The 15,910-nt window shown below is 46.3% G+C and overlaps 3 protein-coding genes across 6 annotated transcripts; 2 read left to right on the forward strand and 1 right to left on the reverse strand.

Moving 5' to 3' along the window:
* Positions 1-156: 156 nt before the first annotated feature.
* LOC100123513 (transmembrane protein 161B) lies at positions 157-3,330 on the forward strand. Of its 2 annotated transcripts, none has more exons than XM_001607107.5 (11): positions 157-473; positions 687-790; positions 873-1,128; positions 1,223-1,302; positions 1,383-1,598; positions 1,680-1,796; positions 1,869-2,009; positions 2,083-2,257; positions 2,330-2,426; positions 2,494-2,651; positions 2,728-3,330. In XM_001607107.5, exons 1-11 carry the CDS (start codon positions 471-473, stop codon positions 2,845-2,847), a joined length of 1,467 nt encoding a protein of 488 aa, XP_001607157.2. In that variant the 5' UTR covers positions 157-470; the 3' UTR covers positions 2,848-3,330. The 2 variants fall into 2 exon arrangements, with proteins under 2 accessions (XP_001607157.2, XP_032456227.1); XM_032600336.1 differs by having other exon boundaries at positions 186-473; positions 532-790; positions 2,728-3,325.
* A 113-nt stretch (positions 3,331-3,443) lies between these two features.
* LOC100120280 (heat shock 70 kDa protein cognate 4-like) lies at positions 3,444-6,607 on the forward strand. Its single transcript, XM_001607994.6, has 3 exons — positions 3,444-3,799; positions 4,212-4,422; positions 4,507-6,607. Exons 2-3 carry the CDS (start codon positions 4,218-4,220, stop codon positions 6,237-6,239), a joined length of 1,938 nt encoding a protein of 645 aa, XP_001608044.1. The 5' UTR covers positions 3,444-3,799; positions 4,212-4,217; the 3' UTR covers positions 6,240-6,607.
* A 57-nt stretch (positions 6,608-6,664) lies between these two features.
* LOC100123527 lies at positions 6,665-15,898 on the reverse strand. 3 transcript variants are annotated; one of them, XM_008203751.4, is made up of 7 exons: positions 15,233-15,898; positions 13,464-13,607; positions 13,232-13,393; positions 12,356-12,532; positions 11,818-11,991; positions 9,704-9,984; positions 6,665-9,028 (listed from the first exon to the last, which is right to left on the reverse strand). In XM_008203751.4, the coding sequence occupies exons 1-7, from the start codon at positions 15,513-15,515 to the stop codon at positions 8,870-8,872; spliced, it is 1,380 nt and encodes a 459-aa protein (XP_008201973.1). In that variant the 5' UTR covers positions 15,516-15,898; the 3' UTR covers positions 6,665-8,869. The 3 variants fall into 3 exon arrangements, with proteins under 3 accessions (XP_008201973.1, XP_001607174.1, XP_016842402.1); XM_001607124.5 differs by having other exon boundaries at positions 6,677-9,028; positions 11,677-11,991; XM_016986913.2 differs by lacking the exon at positions 11,818-11,991 and having other exon boundaries at positions 6,677-9,028; positions 15,233-15,897.
* Positions 15,899-15,910: the final 12 nt, after the last annotated feature.

Consider the following 15,910-nt stretch of genomic DNA (forward strand, 5'->3'; position numbering starts at 1 on the left):
ACGAAAAGAAGGTTGCACGCGCAATTCGATTGTTGCACGATGTCGATTACATAACGATTAAAAAAACGCTGATTACTTTTTTCAAAGGAGATTTCGAATTTCCCGCGCGCGCATGACGTCAGCTGACCAGCAGCCAACTTCACGCGCCACGAGAGCAGAACAGTGTCTGCAGATGCGGCTGGCTTGTTGGCGTCCGCGGGCTTTCTCACGGTGTCAGCTGGTAGCTAGTTTTGGAACATGCATTCTATTAATACAAGCTAGCAACGTGTGCGCTCTCTCAGTTCGTCTTGTGCAGCTGAACTATTCTCCCCTTGTAAAAAGAGCTATGACTTAGGCACAATTCCATCCATGATTGGTTTCTCAATCACCCAAGGGAAGAAGACAGGCCGTCGTCGACGCATGAGAATGGATCGCTGACTGTCGGGCTATTTATCAAATTGTTTAAATAAAAGTTCATCTATTTGTTTATCATGGTGAGTAGAAGCTTGCCTCCAGACTTGGCCAATGCTAATATTAAATTTCGCTCTCAAGGCTCGCGCTGCACTCTCGGCTGGCCGTGTGTCCCTTTATGCCGCCTCTAATCACCGAATGAAATGTTACAATCCAAGTCTAATTCGTTAATAGAGACAAGTGAACCTTAACCTCAATTAATCTCAATCTTATTTCTTTTTTCCTTTGATTTTCAGGCTTTATTAGGAGCGCAATTGGTTATTACGCTGATAATGGTCAGCGTAATTCAAAAATTAGGCTCGCACTTTTCAATAGCAAAGTGGATTTTGTGTTCTACAGGGTAAACCTCTTGATTGTCGTTCATTTTTTTATACTCTTTGACGTGCAATGAACGCTAAAGAAGAATTTAATGATTATTGCAGACTTATACGCTACCTGTATCCAACCGATCAGGAATTGAGGAACCTCGTTGGATTTCCAAAGGACAAACACAAAAAAGGAAAGCACGCAGAGAATGGAAAAACTCCAGAAACTTTTCAGATACCGAGAAACTTGGATATTACTCTTGACACTGCACCTGTGACTCCTCTTGACATTATACACTTGAAATTTTACTCTGACTTTCAGTGGCTGTTTGACTTCTCTATTTATGGCGTACTTGTGTATATCATGACTGAGGTACTTATGTAATTCTCGTAACTCTTCGAACATTTATCATTTTAACAATCCTTACGTATACATGCTAATAATTGTCCTACTTTGGTTGTAACAGGTGTATAATAATTGGTATCCAATTAAAGACGAAATCAATTTGAGCATGCTATGGTGTTGCTTGGTCTTAGGATTTGCATTGTATCCTTTCAGAGATAATTTCCTGCTGCAAGATAATTTTATTTCTATAGACTAACTATATATTCCTTAACATATCTTAGTAAAGTTTTAATCACACTCTGGATACAATACTTCAAAGGTGAAGAAAGCATTGGAGAAAGGTCAACATGCATAGTCACTGGATTTGCCTATCTTTTGATAGCCATGATGGTCCTCATAGTGGATGAGAACACGCTTGAACTAGGTTTAGATGATGCTTATGCAAGTTTTAACCACACGGCATCTATCTTTCTAAAGAATCAAGGTCTTTCATCAAGGTATGTTGATAGTTGTTTTATGTAGGTATCGTGTATTGACGAATACATTGTTATTAACTGATTTACATTTGATGTTTACAGTGGTCCAGCATCAAAACTCATTGTCAAATTTGTCTTGGCCGTTTCGTGTGGATTTGTTGGCTCCTTGTTTACATTTCCAGGATTGCGAATGTCTAAAATGCATTGGGATGCTTTGAAGTAAGGCATATTTCTTATTTTCAATCATTTGCTAAAGTTTGATGATTCTATTCAACCGAATATTAATTTCAGGTATCACAGAGACAATAAGCTGCTTCTGCTACTCATGAATCTTAGTTACGCATCTCCACTGATACTAGCAAGTTTATGGATTAAACCAATAAGTCGAGACTACCTCACAGTAAGAGTTTTTTCTAGTATGACAAAACCAATGTAAGTATTCCGGCTTATTTTTCGAAAATATCTTAATAACTTTCAACAGTTTGATTTTCAATAAATTTTATAGAATGACGGCTGCTGCTTTCGAGAGTATGCGATTAATTGCCATAATTGTTGCTGTTGTTTTGAAGTTACTGTTGATGCCTACTTATTTTCAAGCATACTTAAATTTGGCCAACCAAAGGTTAGAGGTACAGAAAAAAGAAGCTGGTAGAATATCAAATATAGAATTCCAAAAGAAGGTCAGTTGATTTATTTCCCGTATTTTATTGTCTTACGTATGCAACAGACGTTATAACATCTACATTTTACAGATAGCAGCAGTATTTTACTACCTTTGCGTTGTAGCTCTGCAGTATATTGCTCCGTTGATCATTTGTTTATACTGTACATTAATGTATAAAACTTTAGGTAAGTAAAATTACTCTTTTAAAATTCACTATTAACGATTTTTTAAATAATGTTAAAATATCTGCAGGAGGCTATAGTTGGGAGGGATTGTACAAAAACTTAGATTTAGAGAATTGCTCAGCACCAGAGCCATTACCAGAACCAGCGATTTTCTCAGAAAATGAGGAAAAGACTGTAGCACAAACAGCTCAAGAGTTTCATTTGGCTCTGAGTTCAATAAAACAGGTAAACGAAATAGCATCACGCTCCAGTTATCCTCAAATTTTTCTGAGCTCCACTGACTTATATTTTCTCTCTTCAGATATTCACTATCGAAGTGTTCAGGGGAATTTTCGGATTGGCAACCTGGTGGACTTGCTTCACATTGTTCGCGACTACAGCGATGGGCATGCTTTATCAGAGTTACTTCACGAACGTATAAACTCTTTCTCGAGGCGGTAAAATTAGCGTTACTCACTCGCACAACATTTTCTATGATAACTTTTTGAATCGCTCGTCAAGAGGGCAAAAAAATCACCAAGTGCAGCAACGCATCAAATTTTTTTATACAAAGCAGACGTTTAAAGCAAACCGCTGTAGATAAGAAGCCTAAGAGAAAAGTGATGCCAATCGTGGCGTGTCCATTGAAGTGCGCGCGCGATACTCATTTAGAGATAATAATTGTTTAACGACGATATTTATTTTGGTATTTGTCACGTCGAGATCTACTGTAAATAATCGTGTGTTTTTATCAATGACGTTGAATCTCCTATATCAGCGAGCCAAAAAAGATACTCTGCGAGTCTTTCCTATCTAATAAGCGTTAAATCCGTAAGCATTATAGACGAGTGAAAAAAGGCAAGCGTCGACGCTTGCGCGCAATGAGAATCAAATCTGTAACAATAAAAGTTTGCAAAACTTTTAACTTTCGTCTCTTGACTGTCTCTGAACACAAAAAACACTGCCAAGTCCAAAGAAACTTCTTGCAAAAAAATACCTCCGATTTACCGAGTGCGCGCAAAAACAGTTTCGCGCGTCCGAAAATTGGTGCTAAGCGCTAAAAATAGACACGTGATTCCAGTGTTTTCGATTCGCGCTCGCTCTTCTTCTGTGCGTTCTATTGTGGCTCACCACACGCACCTCGAGTTTGCGAGACGCTCCCAGTATCGGGAGCTCGCGATTGGTCGCAGCGAGGAAGCTTCTCGAAGGGAGATCCGGGATGTTAAAATACGGCGCGGGAAGCGCTGTCGCTCGCAGAACTTGAAGCGACTTCGTGAAGTGCGAATCACCCGAGAGGGACCGACTATACTCGATACCCTTGTTGTATTTATAAGTGAGATAGACTTGTGAGATTTCGTAATAGCTGCGCATTGCACACAGGAGAGAAAGAAGAGGTGAGTGTGCTCTTGTTTATTTTTAACCGGCTGATTCGCAGCGCGACTTTTTCTTGATTTCTATATGGCTGTCGCCGGGAGATACGAGCAATCGTCCTAAATACGTTTTACTTTTCTTGACTGATCGTAGGTTATCAAATTGTTAGTAATAAGCAATACGAGAAGTGAAACATTTTTAAGGCATCATTTGTTCGAGAAACTAAAAAATTGCCAAGGTTAGAGAAGGTCGCGAATATTTGCGACGTTGCCCACGCAATTATACTCCCGAATTTCTTTTTAGCAAGACCAGGAGCCCGTTGCATAAGCCAAACATTTATTGCTTCCGAGAAGGCAATTCAATGCAAATTTAACTATTCTCGCTTTGGCAAATTTAATGACGAATAAATTAATAAATGTGCGATTATATTCGTAGGCGAAAATGACTAAGGCACCAGCAATCGGAATCGATCTCGGCACCACGTACTCCTGCGTCGGAGTATTCCAGCACGGAAAGGTGGAAATCATCGCCAATGATCAGGGAAATCGCACGACGCCAAGTTATGTTGCATTTACCGACACCGAACGACTGGTCGGTGACGCGGCCAAGAATCAGGTCGCTATGAACCCCAGCAACACTATTTTTGGTAAGTGTACTTGGCTGTTAAAACCGCCGCTTAATAAATAAATAAGGAAAAGTAATAGTTTAACCGGATTATTTTCATCTTCAGATGCGAAACGTCTGATCGGAAGACGCTTCGATGACCCGACGGTCCAGAGCGACATGAAGCTCTGGCCTTTTACGGTCATCAGCGACGGCGGCAAGCCCAAGATCCAGGTGAACTACAAGGGCGAGACCAAGAGTTTCTTCCCCGAGGAGGTCTCCTCGATGGTCCTAGTCAAGATGAAGGAGATCGCCGAGGCCTACCTTGGCAAGACCATCAGCAACGCCGTCATCACCGTGCCGGCTTACTTTAACGACTCTCAGCGTCAGGCGACCAAGGACGCCGGTACGATCTCCGGTCTGAACGTACTTCGCATCATCAACGAGCCGACCGCCGCGGCCATCGCCTATGGTTTGGACAAGAAGTCCTCCGGTGAGAAGAACGTACTGATCTTCGACCTGGGCGGCGGCACCTTCGATGTCTCGATTCTCACGATCGAGGATGGCATCTTCGAGGTCAAGTCCACCGCTGGCGATACCCACCTGGGTGGCGAGGACTTTGACAGTCGTATGGTCAACCACTTCATTCAGGAGTTCCAGAGGAAGTACAAGAAGGACCTGGCCAGCAACAAAAGAGCCGTTCGCAGGCTGCGTACCGCTTGCGAGAGGGCGAAGCGTACCCTCAGTTCGTCCACTCAGGCGAGCATCGAGATTGACTCGTTGTACGAGGGTATCGACTTTTACACCTCCATCACGAGGGCCCGATTCGAGGAGCTGTGCTCCGATCTGTTCCGCGGAACGCTGGAACCCGTGGAGAAGTCGTTGCGCGATGCCAAGATGGACAAGAGCCAGATCCACAGCATCGTCCTCGTTGGAGGCTCCACCAGAATCCCCAAGATCCAAAAGCTCCTGCAGGACTTCTTCAACGGCAAGGAGCTCAACAAGTCCATCAACCCTGACGAGGCTGTGGCTTACGGTGCCGCTGTCCAGGCAGCCATCCTGCACGGTGACAAGTCCGAGGAGGTCCAGGACCTGCTGCTGCTCGACGTGACTCCGTTGTCCCTGGGTATCGAAACCGCTGGGGGAGTCATGACGACCCTGATCAAGAGAAACACGACCATCCCTACGAAGCAGACCCAAACCTTCACCACCTACTCTGACAACCAGCCCGGAGTGCTGATCCAGGTGTACGAGGGCGAGCGCGCCATGACTAAAGACAACAACTTGCTGGGCAAGTTCGAGCTGACCGGAATTCCCCCGGCTCCTCGAGGCGTGCCCCAGATCGAGGTGACCTTCGACATAGATGCCAACGGCATTCTCAACGTCTCGGCCATCGAGAAGTCCACCGGCAAGGAGAACAAGATCACCATCACCAACGACAAGGGCCGACTGTCCAAGGAGGATATCGAGCGCATGGTCAACGAGGCCGAGAAGTACCGCAACGAGGACGACCAGCAGCGCGAGAAGATTACGGCGAAGAACGCTCTTGAATCCTACTGCTTTAACATGAAGAGCACCGTCGAAGACGAGAAGCTCAAGGACAAGATGAGCGACTCCGACAGACAGACCGTTTTGAACAAGTGTAACGAGGTCATCGCCTGGCTCGATGCCAACCAGCTCGCCGAGAAGGAAGAGTTCACCGACAAGCAGAAGGAGCTCGAGAATGTCTGCAGTCCCATCATCACCAAATTGTACCAGGCTGGTGGAGCTCCACCCGGTGCTGCTCCCGGTGCTGCACCCGGTGCTGCACCCGGTGGTCAAGCTGCCGGTGGTGGACCCACCATCGAGGAGGTCGATTAAAGCGAGAAACATGAGACTTATATTTTTCACGAGAAACGACGATACTGTACACGCGTTGATTTTTCATGCAGAGTTTTGGTAAATGTGGTTGACTGATTGTATAAGTTTTAAGGAGGGGTTTCAGTCGAATTTCGGCTTATTTAACGTTTTCCATATACGACGCGTTTTTATGCGAGAGTCTAGTCGTTGTTGCATTTGATACTCGAGTACGTATTATATAGGCATTGTTGAGAGTTATAGTTTGATATTCCAAGAGTCAGAACGGCGATCTTCGACTGCGAGCCCTCTTTAAAAATATTCGTACTTTTTTTATGTGTACTCAGATATTTTCCAATATCCAAATAAACCATTTAATTGAAACAGATATATTAACGCTGTGTTATCGTGTCTATATGTATAATTTAAGAATAAAAAAAAGCTGAAAATTCCATTGCCGATCACGTAGGAAAAATGAGCTTTATTTGCCCAACGTCTATATTACAATGTATCGTACAGTAAACATTCAAAATGGGCTAAAACGATAACGCTGTTTACATCGACTTTTATAAACATCATGCACATCAATTATTTTCTCACGTCGTTCGATCGTTCGGTCGTTCGCCGAGAATTGTTGCTCTCTCTCCCTCTCTTTCTCTACTTCGCCTCTCTTTTTCTTCTTCATTTTTGCTCATACTTTATAAATTACAGAACTTTCGCTATACTCGACAATTTTGCAATCAAACAATTGAATGCCCGCTGATAACAATTTTTTTACCGATTATTTTCGTTATGATTTTCTTTGCTTATACGTTATATTCATATATTATATAATAATAAACTGAACAATTTTCATTTCTCTCGCTATAATATAACATGACGTAGACGGTTCTTCGAGATACAAGAATACAACGTCGTCTGATAAGCCTATAATCGTGTTATAGAAATAATACTCATGTTATATGCCTATATCGATGCTGTCGTTAATCAAACTCGTGTGCCAAAATATCGTCAATAGTAAACAAACGCTACAGAGTTTTTCTCTCGTTTGAAAAAGGCAGCGTACGTTATATATTCGAACAATATCGTCGATCATCGATATTTTACATGATGGGAATTCGGTCTCTATTTTTTTATTTTTTTTTTTTTATTTTTCAATGTATTATACGATTAAAACCGCATGTTTTCTTTTCTCCCTATATCAGTTCTCGATCTGCAAGTGCGAAATCAGCTGGAATCTCGTCGATATGTCAACGTATATAGTTTTGTGAAATTTTGTACAACTCATATAAGCGTTTTAGAAAGTTCGACAGTGTTAAAATTGTACATGCAAATTTTGTCAAGGAGGATAGGTACATCGGAAAAATTCTCGAATCCAAAGAATATTCTTCGCTTATAGGCACACTTTGGCGAAAGAAACGTTTCGATCGTTACCAACGTCTTGCGATTTCTGCAGTTTTCTCGAATGCGCGCACACCACGTGAATATTGACAACGAATAAGCATCGTTTCGCACTTGCAGACCCTCGACTCTCGTTAGGCGCGTCGCGTATAGTGTGCGTATATGTATAAGTATCTTATATCGTCGAAATAAAACCAATACACTTATACTCGGCTGCCCCGTATGGTAATGTCATCGAAGCGATCGTACGTGGTATAGGAAAAACGTAAAAGTATATAGGTATATTATCACACACTGTACGAAACGCATAATAGTAATAATAAAAACGGCATAAACATGTGATGTGGTGGGATAGCGGTCAAACAATCGATCGTCCGTATATTGCATACATATTAAAACAGTAGTATAAAAAAAACCGATTAGTCACGTGAACTACACAGCAGGCGCCCATCGTCGCTGAACTGAAACTATGCAAAATTACGATGACCCAATATAGGTATGCGTGCATCATCGATTTCCGTACATATATATAGACCTATGTATACATTGTACGTACGTAAAAGCCATTGCCGTATGCCGGAGCGCAGTAGCGCGCGTATGTATTAGCGATTCTACGGGAGGTCGGATACTTGTAATAAAGCTTGTTCGTTAAATGTTTTATTTATTTTCCAATGAATCGCACAGGCCTAAATAAAAGGTCAACGCAATCGATAACCGATCGACGAGTGAAGTCACTTTTCAGTAAAAAGCGCAATTCCGGCTGGCGTTTAATGTAACGAATGTGTCCTCCTAAAAGTTAAATTTTCCGACCTTCCGCAGACATGCTCACCCATAATTTCAGCGCCATTATCATCGCTCACTCGATTACGCGATTATTATTTAGTTCACAGACGCGTCTCGCTCGCCCGTCGAAAACTCCTCCGCAAAATTTACACGTTTTATGCTGCGTGTGCGTGAATGCTACGATGTATATGCTTCGGCGAACCCCCTGATGCTTATGCGAGCGGCAACAACGTATATCGATCAATCGCGGTGTATATAGCTATTTAATTGTATATTATGTATATAAATCGGGACGCGCGGTTCGTTATTTGTTTCCTCCCATCTCTTTTCCCTCTCTCTGTCTATCTTCTGGATGAACGTGATGGTATACATTACATGCGTGTTATACATATATGCACGACGGGTGTCCTCAGCCGTTTCTTCTTCAAAAAACAAAATCTCCGTCCGTGCGTACGCTTACGCTTGTGGGATTACGAGCGATAACTGTCGGCGGACGTGCAGGGTTTTGCGTCGCTCTCGAAGAGCGGAGTGGCCGCTTCGTTATTAGCCGCGTAGGAGCTGGTCGTCGTTGTAGTTTTGGTCTTCTTCCCGCTGCTCGTCATCGCCATACCGGATGTCGTTGGTATTTGCTGGAATCCGATGAAGGCGATTACTGAGTAATATTGTTCCGATTATCGAGCTCTTTTTAATAGGAAAATTTCCTATTAAAAAGGATATACATGAAATCCGAATGAATTTTTTAACTCTCTCGAAGAGTATCGAGCTTTTCCATAAATATCGCGGCGCGATGAAAAAGCGTTTAAAAAAATCAGGTCACAAGCTGCAAGTTGTCACTCTTATTTTACGATAGATTGAGCGAGAGCTTACGTAACGACGCTGCACGTTCTCCGTTGGGTATACAGGTATACGCACCATATGCAGGTCGTACATAGCTCTCTATCACACCGCGAGTTTCTTTGACCTGTCAAGAGCATAGATTGGGGAACAAAAGGTCTTCTTAAATCTTTCCCAGGACTATCGCGTGCGCACAGTGTAACGCGCTGGCTATCGAGCCGCTTTTACGCGGGTAAAACGCTCATTCGCGATATTCGACATGTCGACTATACTTTATCTCATTCCGTGTATATTGACGATGGAAGAGCTTATCCGACCGAGTGCATTGATTCGTTCTTTTTATAGTCCCTTCAGCAGATATGCGAAGCGACGGCGCATGGCATACAAATCAGCGAGCCTACGCCGAGAAGAGGCGATCGATCGGCTTCCTCGCGGATTTCCAGATCGATATTACGCGAAGGAAAGCCCACCTCGTTATAGAAAATCTCGGCGCCCTCTTCGACGGCCGGCAGCAGTTCGTCGGTGGAGTGCGGCGTCCTAGGACTGGGCGTAGGTGCGACCTGCTGTTGCTGCTGCTGCTGCTGTTGCTGCTGCTGTTGCTGCTGCTGCTGCTGTTCGCGCTTGAGCTTCAGCTCGGCCAGAGCTTGACGCTGTTCCTTCTCGTTACGCTCGCGCTCGAGTCTCCGGGCGCTGTAGCTCTTGGCCGACGAGGTCGAGCTGTGGATCGACGCCAGACTCGGGCGACGAGAGCCTGTCGGAATTGCAAATTGTCGGGAGGTCAGGCCGGAGCTTTACGAGCTTTCGCTTATCTATGTATGTCTGTGTCGTGATTTATTATGCGGTTATTTCGGTTATTCGGCTGATTAGGCGCCGTAGCTTTTTTATATTTCTCTTGATATGACTATCTGGATACAGAAGGAAGTGTGTGTAAGGGCGGTTGCTGCTGCATCGAGTGTGCGAAGTGCGCGCGTTATACAACCAGGGGAGAACTGGTGGGTGCTGTAGGAGAGAGCTATTGATTTTCTGCGAACTAAGAAAAGTGGTTGACTCATATCCTTTCGGGGAATCTCTAGACGCGCGTTTCAAGGATGACGCGGTGCGGGTGTAATTATTTTAAAGGATGCGGAGAAGCCGCCGTTTGATTCGATTTGTTCTACATTTTGGAAGGCGGGAAATATAAAAAAGCTATAGACGCGAGTGTTTTGTTATTACTCTATTTTAACGAGTTGGATCATGCGTTCTGCTACATGGTAATTCTTTTGAAGCTTTTTTTTTTCAACGATTTGCAAATTATATCGCCAATCAAAAAAAAAAAAAAACAGGACACAATATACTCATTCTGAAACTTTAGCGTCTGTCCGTTAATTGTTATTAATCTTATAGTACACGTTGACAAGTTCAAGATCATCAGCGAAGCAAAAGCAAGAAGCGTATATAAACAAGTATATAAGTCATGCAGTATATTCTTCCATTTGATCGATATATATATATATATAATATTTTAATTATGTGAGTGCGGCGAGTCAGCTAAAGTGTCTTATTAATTTGTACAAGTACATAATACATATTATATATAAAAGTGATAAGTTAAGTTTAATAAAAAATCAACTCGCGTGGTTGTTTCTTACCACAATATTTGGTGGATTCACAGTACAGATTGTGTTAGTGTGGTAAAAATAAATTGTATATACCGCTGCCATCTTGCTGTCTCGTATGTAATAGCAGCCTTTCAACAGTTTTTTTTTGCATGGTATATTATAACAGATAATCTTCCGTCATTTTACAAAGCTTTCCGGTCTCCTCTCTTTATATATATGAAAACAAAATTTTGAAAAAAATCCGGTGGTGTTCGACGATATCCCGGGGTAAAAAATTTAGAATCATGTCCGATAGCAAGGTACATATTTACAGATGATGAAAATGGAGAAAAGTATTATATGCGCTTGTAGTTGTGACGTTTCAGCTGTAAAACAACATGTCAATGATCACAGAGAAAAACATCCAAAGCCGACATCGAATATATTGCATTTGTATCTAAATGCGAGAGGTAGCAAAAGGCCATGTAATACGATTGAGTACTCTTCTCCAGCCTCTCGCGAGACTCTGTTACGATTTTTTCAACCCGGGATATACACTCAAACTGCGACACACGAGATGTAAGTAGTAAAAACGTACATCATATCAGCTGCACATTCATGTAAACCAAACGCATAGAAGACAGTCAACAGTAGAGAACACGAACACACAACATCAAATTGTGACACCAAGTCAAACGGCGCGGCCGCACACGGGTCCCCCATCGCACGGTACCGCGGTCCAAAAAAAAAAGAATCCACAGAGAGAGAGAGAGAGAGAGAGAGAGAGAGAGAGAGAGAGAGAGAGAGAGAGAGAGAGAAGGAGAGAGCAAGAGAGTGAAGAGCTATCGTGCGAATCGTGTGTCTACCGAGGCCGTCTGACGATCCCTCAGCCACGTCGCTGAGGGCGCGCCGGTGCTTGCTGACTGATGGGACAGTTGATGAGCCAGCTCCGTTGGTGGCCTGCCGGTGGCACGAGATCAGCAAGATGGCGGCGGCTCGGGCCGCACCTGCTCGCGAGGCCGGTACCAGAGGCCCACGCCCGGACGTGCCGTCGTTGTTGTTGTTGTTGTTGTTGTTGGTGCCGCTCTGCTTACGGGTCAGGACGCAGTTGATGGTACCGCCGCTGCTGCGCTGCGAGGAGCGCGACGAGGGTCTGCCCCCGTGCAGAGTCAGGGGGATACCTGCGCAGTCAATGTTTCCCTCTTCGTTACATACAACTGCACCCACACGCCCGCTCGCGACAATAAGCTCTTACAAGCGGCGCGAACGTTTCCCGTCAACTCCTCCCTTACAATTCAATCGGAACAAAAAAAAAAAAAAAAAAAAATACACTGCAGCTATAGGATAGAGAGCGCAAGTACGACGTATAAGTCGGTCGCAACAAGATGTATAATATACTATGACGTATTACTCAAAGCGGCATTTCGGTGCATTTTGTATAAGTGATATAAGTCAAGTGTCTCGTGCACACACTGAGATAAAAAACACTGAGCTTTCGAGAGGATATCTGTGCAGCGCAGCAGTAAAGCCGTACGTGTGATTTACCTGTGTCACTGGTGAAGAGCATCGGAGGCGCGTGTCCCGCGTTGGCGTAGTGTCGCGGCCTCGTGTAGCGAGCTCGGCTGAAGAGTTTCAAGACGAAGCATATCAGGCCCGTGATCACCGCTATGCCCGAGGCGACGCCGAGCAGAGTCGGCAGGTCCGTCGCTATCAGCACCAGGTCTGTGGATACACAGTTTATTTTATATTTATATTCGTTATATACCGTGTGTATTGTTTTTTGTTCCGGAAATATTTTCCTCGGCGAGAAGCAATCCCGCGCGGGTGCAGGATGGGAAAGCCGATACGAAAATCGAGCGAAAAAGCGAGACAGAGACCGGGGGGCTGCATCGATCGAGTGTACATAACCGAGAGAGAGAGAGAGGCGGTCATTTTTAATTAGACGCGCGATAGAGCAGCTCTCGCGACAATAGCTCGCGATTGTACTCGAGTGGATGTATCAATCGAGCGTCACGGCGGCCCGCTTCAGGATCAGCCATCGTCGATTGAATGCGTTCGACTGTGGAGAGACGCGGCTTATTTCATCCCGAGACGCGCCGCTCGATGTAGCGTGAAAATAATATCGCGAGAGGTTGAAGCAGCTTTTATTCGATATAGATATCGCGAATGAGGTGCAGTGAATAAAGGCAGCTTTATCGCGCGTCTCTCAAGTTCTCGTAAATCAGGCGGTATCCGTATGATTACTGCTCGGACTGGGCGAAAGTTACAGGGAAAGAAGTGCACCCCGGGGAGGAGCCACAACTTACTATATACACTGCACTGCCGTGACCTCGATAGTAGAGTGTAACGTACGACGATGCGAGGGTAATTAGGAGCAAGTGGAAAATTCCGGATCTAGTCAGACCACGATTTTGAGCTTACCAGCAGCACAGAAGAGCTTCTTGTTCGGCCTGGACAGAGCGACGCGGTGGAAGCCGATCTCGCACTCGCAGACCGCGTTGTGCTGGACCTGGGTGCAGGTCGCGTGCTGGTCCGTGTAGGTGCAGGTCGCCCGGTAGAGGCACTGCTCGCCGAGCTTCTTCGCTGTGTTGAAAGCAAAGCGTTCAATTCTGTGCACCAGTAAATTGTTGCCGTAAATTATCTATTCACGTACGTTTGGCACATCCCTTGGTAGGACCGAGCTGGACAGGATACAGCTTCTCGCACTCGCAGAACTTGGTCTCGGGGTCGCAGAACACGTGCTGGAGCGTCGGGTTGCACATGCTGTCGCACGGCGAGCCCAGATACTTGGACTTCTCTGCAACGACAATATAAGACAACCGTATCGTCAGCTCATTATCTCTTTAATTTTGCGAAATTTTTCACAACGAGAGCCGCGCTTGATTGAAAAACTCGCGGAGTTATGAGGGCTGTAAAAGTAAAGCTTGCCGGGGAGTTAAAGGCCCATTACGCCGACGGACGTTCAGCGATTATTACGAATGACGAGCTTGCGAGACGCTTGGCATTCGGCCCTCTCGAGTTGGCAGATTCTCAAATCGCTCTCGCGCGCAGCACACGAGCGGAGGGACACTTATCTCCGTCATTACGAGCATTAAACGTACCACCGCCGCCGGGTTGTACACGAAAAAGCTCTCTCAAATAACGTCTTTGAGAGGAGATCGCGGCGCAACTATAAACTACGCGTCGCTCGTGTTTCCGCGAGTTAACAGCGTTTGATCCTACTTTTACAGGCCTGGAGTAAACAACGCGTTCCTCCTCACCCGCGAGCGCGCAAAGAGCTAATTAGCGCGACAAACGCATCGAACCTCCTTGGAAAGCTTACATCACCTCTCCGCACGCTTATTCGAAGCATTATACCCGAGAGCATCGCAGCTCCTCCGTCGAAACATCGAATCCGCTCATTCAGCGAGAGCAGCGCCGCGCGCGCGTTCATTCACCCCCTCGACCCCAAATGCGCGCGCGCGCGCGCGAGAGGGAGACGCTATGGAATTCCCGTATTTTATACGTAAACGCCGTTTCGATATGCGCTTTGACGAATCGCAATTTTCCGCGCGGTGTACTAGAGCCGTATACGCGGGAGGAAGTACGCGACGCCTAGGTGTACAGGGGATGGATTCGACGAGAGAGAGAGAGAGAGTATATACACACGGATACGCTCTCGCACACACATGGCATTCATTAAAATCAATACTCCGGCAACGCTGTTGCCGCTGCTACTAGCCAGCTTGCTGGTACGGCGGCTTATAGGCTTTGGTATGGCGAGGACACCGGGGAGATGCTGGAGCTTTGGGAGGCTTGCGCACGTGCTTTTTTCGGACGGCCCTCGAGCTTTCGCGAAGATTCTCCGCTCTGGAAGGAAGCCGAGGCAGAAACTGTTGCGTAACTGAGCGTACTCGTCTCTGAAGAGAGACTCGCCAAAGGCTCGCTCGCTGAAAGTGGGTTATATAGCTCGCGCACCGATATCGCAGCACGTGCCATCAGCGTCTCTCTCGACTCAACAAAGCCGTGTTTTCCGTGTGCGACGCTGGACGCTGGCGCGCTTTTATTGAATTTCGCGCGCTCGGATTATGCCGACGAGCTTTATCAAATTGCGGACGACGGCGTAATTGCCCTGTGCCGTGATGGCTCCGAGGGCATCGATTTTTCAAGGGAGGAGGGAAAGAATAAGTGTTGACGCGAGGGTATACGTAGGAGAGGCGAGCTTGTATCCGGCGTATTGTGCGCCTCTCTGAGAGAAGGAGATAAGCGAGCGTACGTGCGCCGCTCTTCGAGACGCGGCTCGGCCAAGTTTTCCTTATCGATTGGCCCTTTGCGCTTCCGAGCTACTACGTCTACGCGGAGCTATACTACGACGCTGTATACGACTCTATCTCGCGGATCTCCGCGGGTGCAATTTAAGGGAATACGAGGCTTGAAGCGCACCTGCGGTGACGTTGAGCTCCTGGTAGTCCTCCTCGGACTCGTCGTCGGGCAGCTCGTCGTAGACGTCGAGCTCGACGTTGGCCGAACGCCGCACGTCGGGACGGCCGTCATCCCCGAGCTGCAGCGATCGCTTACTCCTCTCCTGCTTCGCTGCTGCTGCTGCTGTGATCGAGCCGCTGGCCTCTGCGCAGACGAGGAGGCAGCAGCAGGAGGCGAGGATCAGCAGGGACGAAATTAGTCTGAACGGCGGCGGCTGTCTCAGGGCGAAGGGAAGTGCGCTCATCGCCCCCACGGCGCGGCGAGTCGGCCCCCGAAAGCAGCAGCGGCCGCCGCCGGCGCATCGACATTTTCCAGCGCGAACCCCCGAGGTGGGAATGTCCTACCACCTCCTCACCTCTCTCTCTCTCTCTCTCTCTCTCGGCTCACTCGCGCACACACATACGCGCAGGAACTAGGAGAGACGGACTCACACACCTATATGCGCGCACAGAGTCGATGCGCGATGCCCCCTGCGCGAGCCTGAACGGCTGCACCTGCACAGCACCCACACACACACACACACGCGCGCGCGCACGACGACTGCAGCAGCGCGCGCGGCACTACGTCTGGCTATGCCGATCCTTACACCACTGACTGATCGAGCTGCTGCCGCTGCTACTACTGGGATGAAGCGCGCGC

The sequence above is a fragment of the Nasonia vitripennis genome, chromosome 5 (genome assembly GCF_009193385.2).
Source record: "Nasonia vitripennis strain AsymCx chromosome 5, Nvit_psr_1.1, whole genome shotgun sequence".
Taxonomy (NCBI): domain Eukaryota; kingdom Metazoa; phylum Arthropoda; class Insecta; order Hymenoptera; family Pteromalidae; genus Nasonia; species Nasonia vitripennis.

Coding starts and splice junctions, on each gene's coding strand:
- LOC100123527 (XM_001607124.5), bottom strand. CDS start 15,515: ATGAGCGCACTTCCCTTCGCCCTGAGACAGCCGCCGCCGTTCAGACTA. Junction 13,608..15,232: donor GGAGCTCAACGTCACCGCAG/GTGCGCTTCAAG, acceptor TTGTCGTTGCAG/AGAAGTCCAAGTATCTGGGC. Junction 12,533..13,231: donor GAAGCTCTTCTGTGCTGCTG/GTAAGCTCAAAA, acceptor GTGTATCCACAG/ACCTGGTGCTGATAGCGACG.
- LOC100123513 (XM_001607107.5), top strand. Junction 791..872: donor TGGATTTTGTGTTCTACAGG/GTAAACCTCTTG, acceptor TGATTATTGCAG/ACTTATACGCTACCTGTATC. Junction 2,652..2,727: donor CTCTGAGTTCAATAAAACAG/GTAAACGAAATA, acceptor TTCTCTCTTCAG/ATATTCACTATCGAAGTGTT.
- LOC100120280 (XM_001607994.6), top strand. CDS start 4,218: ATGACTAAGGCACCAGCAATCGGAATCGATCTCGGCACCACGTACTCC. Junction 4,423..4,506: donor CCCCAGCAACACTATTTTTG/GTAAGTGTACTT, acceptor TTTCATCTTCAG/ATGCGAAACGTCTGATCGGA.